Source organism: Mastigoproctus giganteus, chromosome 11 (genome assembly GCF_048544385.1).
Source record: "Mastigoproctus giganteus isolate SK-2022 chromosome 11, ASM4854438v1, whole genome shotgun sequence".
NCBI classification, from domain to species: Eukaryota; Metazoa; Arthropoda; class Arachnida; order Uropygi; family Thelyphonidae; genus Mastigoproctus; species Mastigoproctus giganteus.
The window spans coordinates 21,039,043-21,060,893 of NC_143585.1; the positions used below are offsets into that span (position 1 = coordinate 21,039,043).

Sequence of the window (21,851 nt, forward strand, 5' to 3'; positions counted from 1 at the left end):
AGGGAGTAAAGCACACTCGTTGTCCCAAGCCCATAGAAGGTCCTCATCACTGGAAAACCGCCTCCCTTTTAGCTTCATTTTCACATGCGGGAACAGTGCAAAGTCGCAGGGAGCAAGGTCTGGACTGTAGGGAGGGTGCTCGAGAAGTTTCAGTCCTGCCGTGGTCAAATATTCGGTGCAGGCTTTGGTGCGGTATGCTGGAGCATTATCGTGATGGAGGTACCAGGTGACCATTCTTGACTTTGGCCGCAGGTTTTCCATAGATCCAATGACTTTAGGCAGGCATTGTTCAGTATACCATTTAGCTGTGACTGTCTTCTGCGTGTCCAAAACGACACGTTCCACAATTTCACTCGATTTGAAAAATACAGCTATCATTTTCTTCTTTACAGATCAGGATTTTCTGACAATTACGGGTGTGTCGTCATCATCAAAGACCCAAACTTTGTTTTGAGCCTTGGTCGGCAGATCGTAATAGTACAGCCAAGTCTCATCACCTGTCACGATGTTGTTCACATACCAAAATTGTCCCTTATCAAACTTTTTTAACATCTCCCGGCACCAAGTCACACGTCGTGTCATCTGCTCTTCAGTCAGTTGATGCGGCACCCAGAGAGAACAAAGTTTCTTCACGTGCAAATGATCCTGCAGATTCGAACGAATTGCTGGTGCATTTAGGCCCAAAGTATCCTCTATCTGTTGGTAGGTCACTCGCCTGTTTTCGTCAAGCATTTTCCTCACAGCAGTAACGTTTTCCTCCGTAACTGACGTTCGTGGCCTTCCCGGCCTCTCAGAATCCTCCAGAGTGAAATTTCCTCTTTGGAATTCTCTATACCACCTGAATATCGTTGTACGATGTGGACAATCATCATCTAGTGCAAGAGTCATTTCTTCTAAGCACTGGTCTATGGTTAAACCACGCACAAAATTATACCGCAAAACTGTCCTTATCTCATTTCGTGACCACGATGCCATCGCAAGCACTTTACACTCTCACTACTAATGAATAACTGAGCCCATCGACTTGGCGCGGCGGCTGCTATGCACATATGAACATGTCTCAACATGCAGCAACAAGCAGCTTCCTGTGATTCATTGTTGCGTCATATTGCAAAACTTTCCTAGTACCCTTTGTACATATGTCTGCTCTGATATTCCCCCTCAGAAACTTAGTAATTTTGAATCTCCTCTTTTCAATCTTCTCTGGCATAAAATCTCTCTACCCCATTCTTTCAGGTTCCTCTGTTGCCTCTATCATTCAACCATTTTCACTAATCACTTGGAACTCTGACTTCCTTTTTCGAAACTTCACTTTCTCCAGTCCAACTTTCCTAACAGTAAAGTAATTTTCCTTGGCGATTTTAATGTCCACAGCTCCAGCTGGCTTCCATTTTCTAGTCACATGGACCCAGCTGTTTGAAATTCTGAGGCTTTTGCAGTTACTGTTCAGACTTTGCACAGGCTGTCATTTACCTGCCAGATACCTGACAATACCACACAACTGACATTATTGATCTTTTTCACAAAACAATCCTTCTAAGTATATGGTCGAGGTGAGCAGTCCTCTGAGCACCTCAGATCAAAATTTAGTGATGGACTCTTCTCCAGTGGCACCTTTCACTCATGGCCATTATCAGCCTCCTGTTGTTTGGCATTACAAGAATGCAAAATGGGACCAGCAAGATTTCTCTTCTTTTCCTTGGTTGGATTGCTGTTTTAAATCTTTTGATGTCAATGTTTCCTCAGATTGTGTCAGTGAAATTATTCTTATAGTAATGAAATCCTTTATTCTGCACTCCACCTTAAAATCTCATCCTTTATCTAAACATTGGTTTTCAATAAATGTGCTAAGGTATTCAAGCTAAGAATGTTGCATATGGAAGTTGGCATGTATACAAATCTTCAGGTTCATTTTCTGCCTACACTAAAGCTTGCAACAATTGTAAAATGGTTACTAATCAATCCAAACTAGAATTTGAACAGGCTAAGAATAGAAAACCTGCTTGTTCATTTGGCAGTTGAGCATCCTGGTCTCATGACAACGCTATTGGCCACAGCTTTTGCCCATCTGTACTTCCATCTCTGTTAAAATCTGATGGTTCTATTGCCACCTCAGCTAAAGATTAAGATGACCTGCTTGCATCCTATTTTCTTCTAACTCTTCCATTAACAATTTGGTAAATCATCTACTACAATTCACATTACACTCGACTCAGTACCACCTGTGATCTTCCCTCAAAAGGACGTCAGAAGAATTTTGAACAATCTTGATGCCAAGAAAGTTCCAGTCCAGATGGTATTTCTCCAGTTCTCAAAATCTGTACTCCTAAGCTTCTGTGTCACCATTTTGCACTTTGTTTTCCACTGTTTTTTCTTCTGCTTGGACATTGGCTCATGTCCAACCAGTTCCTAAAAATGGTGACAAATCCATCCCATCCGATTATCATCCCAATTGCACTTACTGCTATTGTTGATAAAATAATGGAAAAACACATTAACCATCTTCTAAACTAACTTGAAACTTTCTATATGATCAGTGATGTCCAAAATGGATTCCATCAGAACAATGAATGCCATTCACATTCAGCGTACTCAATCCATTCAAGGCCTTAAACACCTCAATCAGATCACCCTGCAGGTGCCTAGTCTCCAGGAGCTGCAGATTGCATAACTTTCTAGGTTATGAGCAGCCTTTTGTTCCCTTCACAAATCTGGTTGCCTTTCTCTGCACCCGTTCCAGCAGATCAACATATATTGACTTATGTTAATTATCTATGAACAAATTCAATGTCTAGCGAAAATTCAAAGTGTGATGAAACTCAAGCAGTTGCTCTTGACATTTCAAAGGCATTTGATTATGTTTGGCATAAAGGTCTTTTAGATTAGCTTCCATCTTATGGATTGCCAGCTGCTTATTGTAATTGGATATTCAGTTTTCTCTGTGAGTGATGATAGATGTGAGTGATGATAGGTGGTTCGATGTCTTCTAACTTTTCCACTAATGCTGGTGTTCCCCCATAGTTCATTCATTTTGCCCACTCTTTTCCTCTTCTATATTAATGACCTTCCATTGACAGGAAATCCTATCCATCTATAGTTTTTTTTTTTTTTTTAAATATCCACTACTGATTCCTTAAATGCTGATCTCCAGGTTCTCCACTGAGGCAAAGATAACATAGCTAATTTCAAACCTTCTAAAACGTAGTCCTGTCTTATGTCTTACAAAAAGGATTCTTTGCTTCTTTGCTTATCTTTGATGGCACTCAGATCTCTAGACAAGATCACATATCTCTATTAGGAATTACACTGGCTTCTAATCTCTGTATTGCTTTCTCTGTATATAAAATATTGTTTTCTCTTTTTCTCTTGGTATTACTTTTCTTCTGAACAGCTGCTCACTCTGTACAAATCCAAAATCTGCCCTACCATGGAATATTGTTCCTACATCTGTCAGAATGCCCCCATAACCTCACTCAAACTTTTAGACTTCATTCAGAAGAGAGCAGTTAGGTTAATTAATGCCCTGTCTCTCCAAAGTATCTCTCTCTCTCTCATAACCATTCTGTTTCTGCTGCATGCCTTTTCTATAGCTACTTCCTTGGGCACTGTTCTTCTGAATTGGCTTCTGTAATTCTCCCCCCCCCTTCAGACCTGTCTGAACACGTGCCACAACCCATCAGCATCCTTTTATTTTCCAACTTCAAACTCACAGAACCAACTAGAACAACCTCCCTTCACACTGTTTTCATAAAAATTACTATATTTTTTTTTTTAATCATGAAAACATACTCTTCCCAAAACAGATTATTTTAAAAACGACTCTTTCGTTACACAGAATACTCCTCACAAATGATAAAATTTCTCTCACGAAAATTGTTGGTAATGTATAAATGAGTATTTGTGAATGAATAAGGATTTGTTTCTTCTCTTACAAATCTATAGAAATTCAAGTCTAATGTCAACAAGTATCTTCTTTTTATCCCAACAAAACATCAGCCAAGGAGTTTAAGACATTAAAGGCAGTTGAGGTCTGGGAGAGCAGCATTGCATAATCCAAACTCAACTTCAATCAGCTATCTCATTTTGCATGCTGCAACAACCATTGTAATTGCTCCATAAAGCAATGGAAATCAGTTCTGTGGAGAGATGAATATCTCTACTTCCTCTTCTGATCAAATTGACAAGTGTGGAGGATACATGAAGAACATTTGCTGCCAGTCATTGTGGCAACAGTGAAATTCAGAGGAGTAGGGTTATGGTAAGGAGCTGTTTCTCATTGTGTGGGGGAAACAAACCAGGGCTGTCAATACTTTCCATTTTGGAAAATCCTTTGCTCCCTGTGATGTAATAGTTTTGGTGCAGACCCATGTTTGTTTCAACAGAATAATGTCCCCTGCCATATTGCTGGTGCTGTTATCTTTGCACAATGGATATAGTCACCATCCTCCCCACACTGGGTGGAAAAGGTCTGGGTTCAAATCCCATCAATGATGAGAGGAAATTTTATGGGTTTTTTTCACAATATGGCTAAGTTAGTTGGCATCAGGCAAGAGTTGCATAGTTTTGCTTCTTCAAAACTGATTTTTTTTTTTTATCCAGCAAACAGGCAAATTGACCACAGAATGCACAATGTGCAATATACTAACGTCTCATAGCCTTAGATGAAGAAAAGTTGCTTCAACTAAGTTAGTTGGCATCAGGCAAGAGTTGCATAGTTTTGCTTCTTCAAAACTGATTTTTTTTTTTTATCCAGCAAACAGGCAAATTGACCACAGAATGCACAATGTGCAATATACTAACGTCTCATAGCCTTAGATGAAGAAAAGTTGCTTCAACACTTAACTTAAAAACAAACAAACAGCTGGCATTGTTCAAAAATGGTAAATGTACAAAAAGAATGGACAGTTCAGAGTTTTGACTTGGCCCTTCTGGAACACCTATGGGATGAACTGGAAATAATGAAGGCAGGCCAAAATATTACTTATTGATAGCTCAAATTGACACTGGTCACTAGTCTACAATAAGGAATGGAGGCCCACCCAAGAGGGTGGCCTGTGTTATAGTGGCCAAAGGGTGAGTGGCAGTGGTGTCAATGTGAAACTGGTGTGCATCTAGCTACTTTCTGGAGGGAAGTGTATTGAGCTGTATATTAAATATCAGTATTTAATTTTAAATTTACCTTTACTTGCTTTTTTCTTGCAAAATGTTTTGCCTATTATACAGTATTCTGTGGTTCTTTTGTGCAACAGGTGGACTGTTGTGTTCCATTCAGATGACAAACCTGATGATAAAACTCCAGGAACTATTCCAAATAGTTCAGGTTCAACATCAGAAGACAGCACTGCTATCTTTGTTATGAATAACTACTTTGGAATTGGTATTGATGCAGATCTTTGTTTAGATTTTCATAATGCAAGGGAAGAAAATCCAAACAAGTTCAACAGTAGGTAAGTCTGTCAAAGAGAGTTATTCTGTATGGACAGTTTATTGCTTATCATTTATTGATTGTTAACCATTGGAATCCTCTTTAAAAACAAGAATCAAATCTTTTTAAAATACTGTGCAACTTATACTATGTACATTTACAGTATATAAGTTGTGGTGCGGGCTTAGAAAATTCCAGCTCATGTTTAGAGAGAAAGACCTGTGATAAAAGTGAGTTAGAAGAATATAATGGGTGGATGATATAAAGGAAAAGGCTTAGACTAGACTCAAAAATATAATAAAATAGAAAAAGGCAATATCTTCTAACTAAACCACTGTAATACAAAAAGAACTTGATTGGAATATACAGGGTATCTCAAAAATATTGGTACAAATGTTTAGGGGAGGTAGGTAACATCTAAAGGAATGTGAATCACATAGGAACCCATAACAGGAAAGTAGTAGCAGAGGCACAAGAAACAGAAATGTCACAAGACAGTAATTAGTGGCAAACATTTATTTGACATAATATTAACAACAGAGTACGAGATGGATGCATTTCATGATGTTACAACAGATGCTCGAAGGTTCCACTGTGAGACGCGATGCATGCGTGACACCGATGCAGCATGAATTGGTGGACACGGTCGAACACACCTGGAGTTTCTTTGACGGTAGCAGCAGCGCAAACGAGTCTCGCCACGAGATCCATTTCCGTCTCCACAGGCGATTCATACACGATAGATTTGAGGCCCCCCCACAGAAAGAAATCAAGGCTCTATAAATCAGGTGAGCGTGGGGGCCAGGCAACGGGTTCACCACGACCAATCATCAATGCCCAAAACGCCTGTTCAAATGGTCACAAACACACCTTCCATAATGGGCAGACGCCCCGTCATGTTGAAACCAAATGTTGCGTCTCACATTTGCTGGAACATCGTCAAGTAACCCTGGTAGAACTTGTTCAAGAAAGATCCGATATTTAGTAGAGTTCATGCAGGATGGTAACAGGTATGAGCCGACTAAGCAGTCACCGACCATACCAGCCGACACATTTATGTGTCGGCTGGTATGGTCGGTGACGGTATGAAGTGATGTTGTGCTGCATGGGGGCACACACCGTGTGGGTTGTCGTGAGCCCACAGATGAGCATTGTGCTGATTGAATAAGCCTTCCCGAGTGGAATAAGGCTCATCCATGAACAAAACATAAGCTGGAAAATTTACGGCTTGAACACTTTCTTGGAGAAACCACTGTGCAAAAGCTACACGTGCAGAATGATCTTGGGGGAGCAGTAACTGAACCCTTTGGAGATGAAAGGATGTACAAGGAATCATCGTGCCAGACACACTGTACACTGCAACGAGACACTCCTAAGGCAGAGGCATTGGCACGTGTGCTGGTAGTAGGATTATTCTGGACGGCATTCAACACACTTTCTTCCATGGTGGGAGTTCGCATCAAACGTGGTCTGTCCGCACTACTCCTGTTACCTCTAAATGACCTATAATCGCACAAATTTTGATGCACACATGCAAACAAATGGTGGTCCGGTACATGTCTGTCTGGGAAGCGTTCTCCATAAATTCGTTGAGCGGCTCGTCCATTGTCCTCTGCTAATCCATACACTAGGTGCATGTTTGCCAGCTCACAGTTCATATATCGATGCATGCTCTTCGTGCGGAAACTACTGCTTCAATTAATAAACCAGAAATGTTCCCTCTCATGAACTGATTAACAGTGCCGTCTATCGACTTACGGTGATGTTTCCAGTTATGGGTTCCTATGCAATTCACATTCCTTTAGATGTTACCTACCTCCCCTAAACGTTTGTATCAATATTTTTTAGACACCCTGTATATCCAGAGACTTTTTTTATTAATAGATTGTAATACTTATTAAGTGTAAATTTTTTAATGAAAAAAATTGAAAAGTTGTTTTTAACACATGGTATTTCCAAGGATGTTATTATTTCCTTTTGCAATGAGCAGGATTTTTTTTTATTATAGCTTTGTTTTGCTGCAAGCATTAAAACCAAAGCAGATTAAATCCTGCTGGCTACAAAAACATGAAAGGACAAACTAGTTCCACAAACTACTTATAAGAATGGATGCATTTAATAACTTTTACATCATTTTACTTAGATTGTTAACAGGCTTTTGATATAGTCCACATCTTGTGCAGAATTTGAAAACAAAATTGGTTGGTAGTTTGCTACAGTAGATAAGGGGATAGTTAACTGAAAGAATATAAAGAAGAGTTATAAATTGGCAGAGCTCAAGTTGGACTAATGGCTTGGGTACGGTTTTAATTTTCATTAATGATATTCATGATAGTATTAAAAGTGTTAAAATTGCTGATGTTATTAAGATGGGCAGTTTTATTAGCAGCAGAAAACCAAGATACATTGCTACATTAAGACTGATAAATCATTCATGGGATTAAAAAGTGACTATTAAACTTTAATGAATAAATACCAGATTCTGTATTAGAAAAACAGTAATCCCAGGTTGAATTATAGCTATGGGTATATACGCAGCATGGTTTTTGGTGGGAGAGGTTGTAGGAGTAATTTTGTAAAACAACATAATATGGGGACTAGTTTATGATTATGAGTATTGTTTTTAACCACGTGAGAAAATGTAGTTTATTGAACAAGTGACATTTCTGGATTCATCTCTGAAATGCTATCACCAGGCTAAAAAATAAGAGAGACATTACAATTGTCCGAAAATAGCAATTATTAATTTAATTAATTAATTAATCATAAAGCTCTCAGATTTACAAACAACCACTAAAAATTGAAACTTTCTTGCTCAAAAGTTAAATAGCGTTCCTGATGCTAATATGACTTCAAATGAAAAATGGCAAAAATTTAAGAACTTTAGTGGAAGCAACAAAGGAGACACATTGGAGAATATGTATGTAAAGATAGAAAATTCAGAATACCTTGGTTGGATTCAAGAAGTTAAGGATGCAGTTATTATTATTATTAGCCATATTGTGCAAGGAAGCCTGAGGCTTATACTGCACCAGCCAAAAAAAAAAAAAATTTGCATTAGTTACCCTGAGAGAGAGAGAGAGAGAGAGAGAGAGAGAGAGAGAGAGAGAGAGAGAGAGAGAGAGAGAGAGAGAGACAGAAGTAGAAGGGAATAAGCAAGAAAGAGAAGAATGATGATATCCAGCTCAAGACCCTGGCTTTAACAAGCCCATACTCAACAGATGTTAGCCCCTGGGGTTATTTAGTGAAAAGAAAAAATGTACGAAATATGTGGGCAATAAATCTAATAAATACTTATTGGAATATGAATAATATATAAAACAGAGCTACAAGTCTCAATAGATCCTGTGTTATATTGATATTTTAAAAATATAACACATTACCTCATTCATAGCATATCTTCAGTACAACACCCTCCAAATATAACCGACTAAAAATGATTAAATAATTTTAATGCATTCCTCCAATCATTGCTAATGAATAATTCAACACCCCAGGATCATCAATGAAGACCCAACCCAACACCAAACATATCAAACCCCCACGAAACTAAGTGAAAGAAGACATTGTGTCAAATTCATAAAAGCATAAGACTTGATCACGACAATGATATAACTTTAAAATCACAACAGTGAAATAAAACTATTTTACGAATAATTTCCTTCTCTTAAGTGGACCGGGCTTTTCAACTAACATCTTGTTCACAGGTTGGAAAATGACGTGTGGCATTAGTGTTAGTAGAGGGATATGATGCAAGAAAGCAAGCTTATGCAGCATCAGCAAAAAAAAAAAAAAAAAACCCCTCCCATTTCACCCCTCCATTCATTCCAAATGCCTGACCAGCTCGGCCTTAAATTTATTTAGGCTATTAACTTCCATAACAAAAGATGGAAGTCTGTTCCACCAATCAACTACCCGCTGGCAAAAGGCAAATTTCCGCACATCTATTCTACAACTGTCTTTCCTCAATTTGAATCTGTGCCCCCTGAGGTTCTTAATCTGAGCAAGAGGAAGAATCCCATCAGCATTTAGCTTGCTTAAGCAACTTGTCCTTAATGGCATACCATTCAAGGCCTTATACACCTCAATCAGATCACCTCGCAGGTGCCCACTCTCCAGGTGCTGCAGTTTGCGGAACTTAAGCCTTTCTTGGTAAGGGCACCCCTTTGTTCCCCTCACCAATCTTTTTGCCCTTCTTTGTACTCATTCTAGAAACTCTACATTATTCCTAAAATGAGGCCTCCAGACCTGTACACAGTACTCTAGGTGTGGCCTGACCATTGCCTTGTATAACGGGATAATCACCCCCCCCCCCGTCCCTGCTATCAAAATTCCTATATATCATTGACAAGATTCCATGACCTGCAGAAGCAGCCCGTCTGCACTGCTCAGCAAATTTCATATTTGACTGCACAATTACTCCCAAGTCTTTTTCACTTTCCACTTCCCTGAGTGTAGTACCACACAGTCGGTATGTTTCTCTTTTATATATCACTGACAAGACTCCATGACCTGTACTGGCAGCTCATCTGCACAGCTCAGCAAACTTCATATTTGACTGCACAATTACCCCCAGTTTTTTCAGTTTCTACTTCTTTGAGTGTAGTACCACACAGTCGGTATGTTCATCTTTGGTTATTGATACCCACATGCAGTACTTTGCATTTCTCAATGTTAAACTTCAGTTGCCTCTTCTCAGTCCATTTGCCCAACTTATCTAGACCCAGTTGGAGTGTTAATGGTCTTTACTGTCGTTAACAACCCTGCCAACCTTTGTATCATCTGGAACCTTGGACATTAAACCTGATATATACCTTCATCAATATCATTGATAAATTAGCATTAGCATTAGTAGAGGCATTTGATACAAGAAAGCAAGCTTATGCAGCATCAGCCAAAAAAAAAAAAACCCACTTCCACTTCACCCCTCTGTTTGTTCAAAATACCTGTCCAGCTGAGCCTTAAACTTATTTAGGTTATCAACCTCCACCACAAGGGATGGAAGTCTGTTCCACCAACCAACCACCCGCTGGCTAAAGGCAAATTTCCGCACGTCTATCCTACATCTGTCTTTCCTCAATTTGAATTTATGCCCTCTCAGGTGATTATTCTGAGCTAGAGGAAGAATCCCATCAGCATTGAGCATGCTTAAACCATTCAAGGCTTTATAAACCTCTATCAGATCACCTCGCTGGTGCCTAGTCTACAGACACTGTAATTTGCAAAACTTAAGCCTTTCTTCGTAAGAGCATCCCTTTGTTCCATTCACTAATCTTGTTGCCCTTCTGTGTACTCGTTCCAGCAGCTCTACATCCTTCTTGAAATGAGGCCTCCAGACCTGTATACAGTACTCTAGGTGTGGCCTGACCATTGCCTTATACAATGGAATAATCACCTCCTTATCCCTGCTGGAAAAATTCCTGTATATCATTGACAATACTCCATGAGCTACTCTTGCAGCCTGTCTGCACTGCTCAGAGAACTTCATATCTGCCTGCACAACGACCCCCAAGTTCCTTTCATTCTCTACCACTGTCAGTGTAGTACCACAGAGTTGATACGTTGCTCTGGGGTTGCTGTTTCCCATGTGTAGTACTTTACATTTGTCAATGTTAAACTTCATTTGCCACCTCTCAGCCCATCTGCTCAACCTTTCCAGATCCTGTTGCAGCAGCATAGTGTCAGTAGTGTCCTTTACAACCCTGCCAACCTTTGTATCATCTGCAAACTTGGACATTAAGCTTGATATACCATCATCAATATCATTTTTAAATACAGAAAACAATAATGGACCCAACACTGAGCCCTGAGGGACTCCACTAATAACATTAGTCCACGATGAGCAGTGTCCATTGATTACCACTCTCTGTCTTCTCCCCCTCAACCACCCCTTTATCCATAGCAGCAATTTGCCTCCAATGTCACACTGCTCCAATTTGTGTAGCAGTCTTCCATGTGCAACAGTATCAAAAGCCTTTCTAAGATCCAAGTATATAATATCAAAGTTATTCCCTGCATCCAGTTCTTTTGTGACTGCATCATAGTATCCAATCAAGTTGGTCAGGCAAGACTTCCCCTTAACAAAACCATGCTGTGTCTGAGCTATAACTGAAGTCTTGTCTAAATGATCCTGCAGTGCTTCTTTAACCAGTGCCTCCATTAATTTTCCTGGAACAGAAGTTAAGCTCACAGGTCTATAATTACTTGTTTCAGCCTTTGATCCTCCTTTGTGAATTGGGGTCACATTTGCACATTTCCAGTCTATGGGTACCTCCCCTGAGTCCAAGGAAGCTCTCATAATTATGGCTAAGGGTTTGCTTACTTCCTTTGCTGCCTCCTTTAATATAACTGGATAGATCCCATCCACCCCGGGTGCCTTTCTTGTGTTTTTCTTCAACAGTTTCTCCTCCACTTTACTCCCAGTTATTTCAAGATTCTGTAGCTTACTGCTAGAGTTGAATACACGTCTGGCATTCCCCTTGCTGAATAACTCCTCATGTGTGAATGTCGATGCAAAATATTCATTTAGTTTGTTAGCTACCTGAGCAGGATCATCAACAGTTGACCCATCAATATCAAGTGGACCAATCTGATTCATCCCCTTCCTTCTAGAGTTTACATAAGTAAAGAACTCTTTGCTGTTTTTCTTTGCATCCCTTGCCAAGGATTTCTCGTAATCTGCCTTCACCTGCCTAACCTCCTTTGTAACTTGGTTGCATATCAACTTGTATCTATCATAGGCTTCTGTGTCATGTGTTAATTTGTAAGTATCCCATGCATTTTTCTTCTCTGCCATATGCCTCATTAGTTCATCTGACATCCATTTTGGCCTAAACCTTGAACAATATTTCTTAGTTGGTATGTAAAGCCTAGTAGCTTCCAAGATTAATTCTTTGAATGCTTCCCATTTTGAATTTGCTGTTGGTAACATCATCAGTTGGTCCCACTGTATAGAATTTAAATACTGTCTCAGTCCATCGTAGTCGCCTTTACGGAAGCAATAACCCTTCCCTTTACCCCTAATGGTAGTTACCTCTTTGAGTAAATCCCACTTCAGCACACTGTGATCACTGCCACCTAGTGGTTCATTTATCTGCAGATTCTTAATGCATGAAGAATCACTGCTGATAATCAAATCAAGAGTATTACTCCCTCTAGTTGCCTCCCGAACATGCTGATGTAGAAAACAATCATCCAATAAATCCACAAAAGCCCTGCTAGTGTGTGAGTGACCAGCACCCAAATTCCAGTCAATATCTGGGAAATTAAAATCTCCCATTATAAGACTCTCTGATTTACTGGCCCACTCTATTTCTCTGGACAGTTTCTTATTATACTCATCAGAGTCATTAGGCCTATAGCACACTCCTACTCTCAATTTTGATCTCCCAATGCTTATGTCACACCAAACTGACTCAACACTGCACTGTCCAGCGATGTCGACTGGCTTCACTTCCTTGGTTTTTATGTGTTTCTTAACTAATATCATAACCCCTCCCCCCTTCCTATCGTGTCTATCCTTTCTGTAGACGTTGTACTCCCCAAATTGCAGTTCTGCATCCCTTATATCTGTGTGACACCACGTCTCTGATATCCCAACAATATCTGCCTTTGATGTTTTGAGCAATACCTCAAATTCATCAAATTTATTTACTAAACTCCTAGCATTGGTGTACACGCAAGTATACCTGCACCTGTTTCTATTCTTAGCTACCCTAACGCAACCCATGTGTTTACTTGTACCGCAATGGCTCCCAGCAGTCTCTGAAATATCATGTATCTTGTTTTTCAGGCTTCTGTTCATTCTAATAGAAGCAGTGCAAGAATCTCTTTCACCTCTGCCAGTGGCTACTGTCAATCTATTGGTCTTTGTCTCCCCCCAAGCTAGCAGTTTTCCGACCCACCTAACACTGCCTCGATAGCATCAGCAAATATTCTTGCACCCTTTCTATTTAAGTGTATCCCATCCCTGTAGAAGCAATCTCTCCTGTTAACAAGTACAGTCCAGGCTGAAAAAAATTCTACCCCTTGAGCCTTGCACAATCTTTCCAGGGCCGAATTGATAGACAAGGCTCTCATCATATCCTCCCTCCTATCGTGTCTGGGCAGAATTGCAGACACTTTCAAATTCAACCCTAATTCTCGGCTTTTGTTCAACAGTGACCTGTACTTGTTAAGTAATTCTGCCGGTCTCCTACTCTTAATATCATTAGTGCCAACTTGTACAACTATATCACCTTTTGTGCCCTTAAAAGATGATATTCGCTCTACAACGTCATCAACCTTTGCCCCTGGCAGACATACCCTGGTCCTGTTCCAATCACGATCATCAATAGTCAATGCATCTATGTTAAGTGGTATAATCTGATTCATCCCTTTCCTTCTAGAGTTTACATAAGTAAAGAAGTCTTTGCTGTTTGTCTTTGCATCCTTTGCCAAAGATTTCTCGTAATCTGCCTTCGCCTGCCTAACCTCCTTATTTAATTACAGACTAGTTTATATCTGCCATAGGCTTCTGTGTCACCTGATACTTTGTATGCATCCCATACATTTTTCTTCTCTGCCACGAGCCTCATTAGTTCATCTGACATCCATTTAGGCCTAAACCTTGAACAGTATTTCTTAGTTGGAATGAAAAGCCTAGTAGCCTCCAGAATTAAATCCCTGAAGGCTTCCCATTTAGATTTCAACATTGGTAACATCATCAGTTGATCCCACTGTACAGAATTTAAAACTGTCTGAGACCCCTGTAGTCACCTTTACGAAAGTAAGAGCCCTTCCCTCTAGCCTTGATGGTAGTTACATCTTTAAGTACTTCCCACATCAGTACATTTTGATCACTGTCATCCAGTGGTTTCTTTATCTGCAAATTCTTAATGCATGAATAATCATTGCTGATAATCAGATCAAGACTATTACTTCTTCTGGTTGCCTCTCGAACATGTTTCTATAGAAAACAGTCAGCCAATAAAACCGCAAAAATCTTGCTAGTATGCGAGTGACCAACCCACAAGTTCCAGTCAATATCTGGAAAGTTAAAATCCACCATTATAAGACATTCTGATTTAGCCCACTCTCTCAAACCAAACAGACTGAACATTGCATTGTCCACCAACATCAATTGGATGCACTTCCTTAGATTTTCTGTTTCTTAACTAACAGCATAACCCCTCCTCCCTTCCTGTCCTGTCTATCCTTTCTGTATACATTGTACTCTCCAAATTTCAGTTCTTCACTGCTTATGTCTGTGTGACACCACATCTCTGATATCCCAACAGTATCTGCCTTTGATGTCTTGACTAGCACTTCAAAGTCATCAAATTTATTAACTATAATCCTAGCATTGGTGTACATGCAAGTATATATGCACCTGTTTCTACTCTTAGTTACCCTAACACAGCCCATGTATTTATTTGTTCCACTATGACTCCCAGTAGTCCTGGAAATTTCCATTGCCTTGCTTTTCAGGCTGCTGCTCATTCTAATAGCAGCAGTGCAAGAATCACTTTTGCCTCTGCCTGTGGCCACTGTTAACCTTTTAGTCTGTGTACCTCCCTCCCCCAAGCTAGCAGTTTTCCTACCCATTTAACACTGCCTTGATAGCATCAGAAAATATTCTCATACCCTTTCTATTTAAGTGTACCTGATCCCTGTTGAAGCAGTCTCTCCTGTCAACAAGCACAGACCAGGCTGAAAAAAATTCTACCCCTTGAGCCTTGCCCAATCCCTCCAGGGCTGAATTGATCAACAAGGCTCTCATCATATACTCCTTCCTATTGTGTCTGGCCAGAATTGCAGACACTTTCACATTCAACCTTAACTTGCGACTTTTTTTCAACATTGAACTGTACTTGTTGAGTAAATCTGCCGATCTCTTACTCATGTGAGTGTTCAGTTATTAATAGGAGATTATTTGTCCTAGTGCATGCGTGTGAACGACCATTAATTGGAAATGAGGAAGGGACATCGAACTTTGATAGAATTACTGTGCAACTTCATTCCAAGGTTTCAGCGATTAATAATTTAGTAAAGTTGCACTGGATGTTTAGAAAATCTCAGGTCTAGAGAACAACTGGTCGAGCCTTGGTAAGTGGAGTCACATTTGGCACATGAAATGTTATATACAAGGTCATTTATTTGTACTGAATTGGAGGAAAGGATAGTCCAATTTCTTAGAAAGGAGTGTAATTTTTGCATAGGTTTTCTTATAATTTTAAATACCGTGGCCCTAAAGAGTCTACTAATTTGCTTATGCCATTGTTCTATGTATGGTATGGAAATAAAGTATTTTTTATTAATTTTATTGCTTAGCATGGTATTTTCTGACCTGTCCTTTGCCTGTAATTTTTGTCGATTAATAGTAGTGAGAGAATTAACCAACAGGTTTTTGAACAGAGGTTACCTTCTCACTACTATTAATCAAATAAAATTGCAGGCAAAGGACAGGTCAGAAAATACCACGCCAATAAAATTAATAAAAAATACTCTATTTCCATGCCGTACATAGAACAATGGCATAAGCAACTTAGTAGACTCTTTAGGAACACGGAATTTAAAATTGTAGTCCTCCACTTCTCTACAATTCTGTACAAGAGTGGAGGACAGAAGTTTATTAAACTCTAACAGGGAGCGTAATGATTTTGTAATAACTGAGAGCAAAGTGAAGGAGAAATTGTTGAAATTAAATGTAAGAAAGGCACCTGGGATTAATGGGATCTATCCAGTTATGTTAAAGGAGACTGCAAAGGAAGTAAGCAAACCCTTCGACATAATAATGAGAGCATCCTTGGACTCAGGGGAAGTCCTCATGGACTGGTGATGTGCAAATGTATCCTCAATTCACAAAGGGGATCAAATGATGACATGAGTAATTACAGACCTGCTAGCTTAACTTCTGTTCCAGGGAAAATAATGGAGTCACTGGTTAAAGAAGCATTGCAGGATCATCTAGACAAGACTGCAGTAATAATTTAGACACTGCATTATTATTATTATTGCTCTTTATATTATTTCTCCCCTGATTAGGGGTTCCACCTCATGATGGGTATTGCTACCAAGTCCACAGGGTGGTTGTTGTTATGTCTGGTATTGCTGTTGGTCGAGCAACTCTCTGCCTATCCTACAGGTGTTCAGGATTGCGACTTTCTGGAGTTCCTTGTAGGTGTTCGCTGGGAGACCTATTGCTGTTAGGCAGTTATGTAGAGTCTTTGGCACCATACCTGTGGTTGACACAATGATCGGGGTGTTCGTTATTTCTTGTATATGCCACATCTCTTTGATCTCTTGTCTTAGATTCGGGTACTTCCAGATTTTTTTCCCCATGGGTTTTCGGCAGCTTGCCAGTGTTGGGTACCGCTATGTCAATCAGATGGGTAGCCTTTTCTTTCTTGTCCACAAGGGTTATGTCCAGTCTGTTGTGTGGGATTGTCCTGTCTGTTTTTATTATTATTATTATTATTATTATTATTATGATTATTATTAGCCATATAGTGCAAGGAAGCCTGAAGCTTATGATGCTCCAGCCAAAAAAAATTTTCCCTGTGTGTGAGAGAGACAGAGAGAGAGACAGAAGTAGAAGGGAATCGCCAAGAAAGAGAAGAATGATGATATCCAGCTTGGCATGGGTTTGTTAAGGGGAACCCTTGTCTAACCAATTTGATTGGATGCTATGATGTGGTCACAAAGGAACTGGATGCAAAAAATAATTTTTATATCATATACTTGGATTTCAGGAAAGCTTTTGATACTGTTGCGCATGGAAGACTAATGTACAAATCGGAGCAGTATGGTATTAAGGGCAGTTTGCTACAATGGATAAAAGAGCAGTTGAGTGCGAGAAGATAGAGTGGTAATCAATGGACACTGCTCTTCGTGGACTAATGTTATTAGTGGAGTCTCCCAGGGTTCAGTGTCGAGTCTACTGTTTTGTATATTTATCAGTGATATTGATGAAGGTATATCAGGCTTAATATCCAAGTTTGCAGATGATACTAAGGTTGGTAGGGTTGTTAACAACAGTAATGGCAGTGTTCTACTGCAACGGATCTAGAAAATTTGGGGAGATGGGCTGAGAAGTGACAACTGAAGTTTAACATTGACAAATGCAAAGTACTGCATATGGGTAGAAGTAACCTCAGAGAAACATACCAACTGTGTGGTATTACACTTATGAAAATGAAAAAAAGCTGGGAGTAGGGCTTACAATACTTGTGAAAATCATACCTGTATTTCGGTAATTTTAATTTATAAAACTGGGATACCGGTATTCCGAAAACAAAAATTTTTCTCAATAAATTTTGATGAAAGTTAGGTGCAATAAAGTAAGGAAAAAACAAGTAATTACATGAATCCGTGTTTTAAATCAAAGTTTTATTAGAATAATAAATATTCTGACAAAAAATTATTAAAAATACAGTTATTCTTAAACAAAAATATATACCTATTGATACTGCAAATTTTAGTTAAGTTTAAGCATCTACACTACCTGTCCGAATAAAGTGAGCTCTTAAGAAACATAAGCAATCAATAGTATTAGCATTTAAACTGGATTTAATTTTGGTACATAATTTGATTAATTGCAGAAAACACCCTTTCGGATTCTATGCTGGATGATGCTATTGTACTGAGATAGTAGATGAGTCGCAAGTTTACCCCCTTTATTCCCTCATCTTCAGAAAATCTTGTTTCCTTTTTGACTATATTTTCTAGATTGAACTTTTTCAGCAGAAACAGTTAAAAGACTTTCATTAATTGCCAATTTAAGTTTATTTTTTAATGACTATCTCATTAGAGTCGGGCAGTTTCTAATTTTGGAAAGAATTTGCATGAAAGAGAACACTGATGTTCTGTCCATGTTGGTCTTCTAAGGTTGAATTCTGTTCATCATTTTCTGAAGTGGAAAGACATTTTATTAAGCAAAGTATAATTTTCACTATAGTATCTTTACTGAGTCTGAGAAATAATTCACTATCATCTTGTGTTCAGCTTTGCAAATACTGAAGAGCCTGTGATAAATTTGTACGCTTCTGTGAAATACGGAGTTTGAATGCCGTACAGTGTATGAAATTCTCTAACTAGTTCAGAATTTTGATTGCCAAGAGTTTGCATCATAAATTTTTGCTAGCATCTGCAGTTAAAAGATTGCTTCTTTGCGGCATAGCGCATCTACCATTAACTTTATAGGCATTAGTATAGATATAGCATCAGATATTAAATTAATAATAATCTAAATCAATTAAAGCTTTCTGCACACAATGTCATCTCAAAAAATTTTTCAAGCATGGACTGTTCCAACGAGTCTTGAAACCTAATTGCAGTACAATTTCTTTGCAAAATTCTGCTGCAATATACTTTTGTAAATATTTATCATTTTTGGTTGGTGAGCTTCTAAAACTTCTAACTACTTTTCTTATTTTTGTTTGTGATAAGTATGTCATGACTCACCATCACACACTGTTGTTATAAAACTATCTTGCTAACAGAAAAATATTTTTAGATTTTTAACTTTATAATCTTTGAAATTATTCCTGCAATATTTACTTTTTCTTTTGTGTGCAAAAAAGGTGTCTTGTAAACCAGATCAGTTTCATGATATTTTCAGGTTTCCATTACATTTGTATTGTGTATAATAATCGCCCAATTGCAAATTCAGTAATATCAATGATTTATTGTTGTCAATTTTATAACCTTTATGTGAATAAATCATAAACAATTATTTTTTGAATTAGTACCGAAAAACCGGTATTTTTGTATCAGTGCTGGTATTTGAATACCAGAAAAAATTATCGAAATCCCTGGATATCGGTATTGTAAGCCCTAGCTGGGAGTAATTGAACAGTCAAATATGAAGTTTTCTGAACAGTGCAGACAGGCTGCCAGAGCAGGGCATGGGGTGTTTTCAATGATATGAGGAATTTTGCTAGTAGGGAAAAGGAGGTGATTATCCCTTTGTGTAAGGCAATGGTCAGGCCACACCTTGAGTACTGTGTACAGGTCTGGAGGCCTCATTTTAGGAAGGATATAGAGTTGTTTGAGCGAGTACAGAGAAGGGCTACAAGATTGATGAGGGGAACAAAGGGTTCTCTTACCATTGTTGTTTTGTATATTTATCAGTGATATTGATGAAGGTATATCAGGCTTAATGTCGAAGTTTGCAGATGATACAAAGGTTAGCAGGGTTGTTAATGACAGTAATGGCAGTGTGCTACTGCAACAGGATCTAGATAATTTGAGCAGATGGGCTAAGAAGTGTCAACTGAAGTTTAACCTTGACAAATGCAAAGTACTGCATATGGGTAGAAGTAACCCCAGAGAAACGTACCAACTGTGTGGTACTACACTTAAGGTGGTAGAAAATGAAAAAGACCTGGGAGTAATTGTGCAGTCAGATATGAAGTTCTCTGAGCAATGCAGACAGGCTGCCAGGACAGGTCATGGGGTTTTGTCAATGATATATAGGAATTTTGCTAGCAGGGAAAAGGAGGTGATTATCCCTCTGTATAAGGCAATGGTCAGGCCATGCCTTGAGTACTGCGTACAGGTCTGGAGGCCTCATTTTAGGAAGGATGTAGATTTACTTGAGCGTGTACAGAGAAGGGCAACAAGATTGGTGAGGGGAATGAAGGGATCCTCTTACCAAGAGAGGCTTACATTCTGCAAATTGCAGTGGCTGGAGACTAGGCACCTGCGCAGTGATCTGATTGAGGTATATTAGGCCTTGAATGGGTTGAGCACCCTGAATTCTGATGGGATCCTTCCACTTGTTCAGATTACGAACCTAAGGGGGCATAAATTCAAATTAAGAAAAGACAGATGTAGAATAGATGTGCAGAAATTTGCCTTTAGCCAGCGGGTGGTTAATTGCTGGAACAAACTTCCATCTGTCGTTGTGGAAGTTGATAGGTTGAATAAATTTAAGGAGGAACTGGACAGGCATTTGGAGGGAATGGTGTGGTTTTTTTTTTTTTTTTTGGCTGATGCTGCATAAGCTCATACATTTGCTTTCTTGCATCACAGGCCACTACTACTACTACTACCAAGAAAGGCTCTGCAAATTGCAGCATTGGGAGACTAGACACCTGTGAGGAAATCTGATTGAGGTGTATAAGGTCTTGAATGGGTTGAACAGGCTCAATGCTGAGGGGGCATAAATTCAAATTGAGGAAAGACAATTGTAGAATAGATGTGGAATAGTTGTAGAATAGATGGAAATTTGCCTTTAGCTAGCAGGTAGTTGATTGCTGGAACAAACTTCTATCTGTTATTGTGGAAGTTAATAGCTTAAATAAATTCAAGGAGGAACTGGACAAACGTTTAGAGGGAATGGATGTGTGAAATTTTTTTTTTTTTTTTTTTTTTTTCTGATGCTACATAAGCTTGCTTTCTTGCATCACATGCCTCTACTACTACCTGTGCAGAAATTACACTCGATACTAAGAAATCATACTGTCCTTTCCTCCTTTTCGTTACATATAAATGACTTTGTATGTAACATTTTCGTGTGGTGAATGTGACTCCACTTGCCAAGGCTCGACCAGATGTACACTAGACCTGAGATTGAAGCAGCATGCTGTGTCGGTTCATGCTTCAAGCACTACAACATCAGAATTGGCTTTTCATGCAGTAAATGAAAATCATATATTCCTATTTAATGAAGCAAAATTTCTAAACATCCAGCACAACTAAATTATTAATCGCTGAAACCTTGGAAATGAACTTGCATGGTAATTCTATCACAATTCGATGTCCCTTCCTCATTTCCAATTCATGGTTGTTCACGCACATGCACCCGAACAATTATCTCTTATTAATAGCTGAACACACACATACCATGCATCTTTTTTCAATCTATGAAAAAAAACATTAGTCGAAAAGCCTGATCCACTTAAGGGAAGGAAATCATTCATAAAATAGTTTTATTTCACTGTTGTGATTTTAAAATTATATCATTGTCGCGATCAATTCTTATGCTTTTATGAATTTGACAGTCTTCTATCACTGAGTTTCGTGGGGGGTTTGATATGTTTTGAGTCGTGTTAGGGCCTTCATCTACGATCCTGGGGTGTTGAATCATTCATGAGCAATGAGTGGAAGAATGCATTAAAATTATTTAAGTTGTTTTTAGTCGGTTATATTTGGAGAGTGTCATATTGAAGATCCTTCAGAGCTGAATGAGGTAATCTCTTATATTTTGAAATATGAATAAAAATGCAGAGGACTGAAGATTTGTGAAAGAAGCTAAAAGAAGAATTTTGGGAAGACTTTAGGAAAAATATGGAAAGCAAATATCAGAAAGAAAAATATTTTTCCATTTAGTTCAGAATCGGAGTTGTAGTCACGGTTTTGAGGAATAAGAAACCAAATTAACTAAACAAAACAAGATTATTAAGATAAAAATGTATGAAAAAAATAAAATATATAATATGCA

The 21,851-nt window shown here is 38.8% G+C and overlaps 1 protein-coding gene across 1 annotated transcript in view; it reads left to right on the forward strand.

Moving 5' to 3' along the window:
- Nucleotides 1-21,851, forward strand: part of LOC150077761 (diacylglycerol kinase theta-like) — a 517,440-nt gene that overhangs the window by 471,648 nt on the left and 23,941 nt on the right. The window contains exon 17 of the mRNA XM_090385344.1: nt 5,250-5,447. Within this exon, the coding sequence (XP_090241470.1) occupies nt 5,250-5,447 (198 nt within the window). The remainder of the gene's footprint in view (nt 1-5,249; nt 5,448-21,851) is intronic.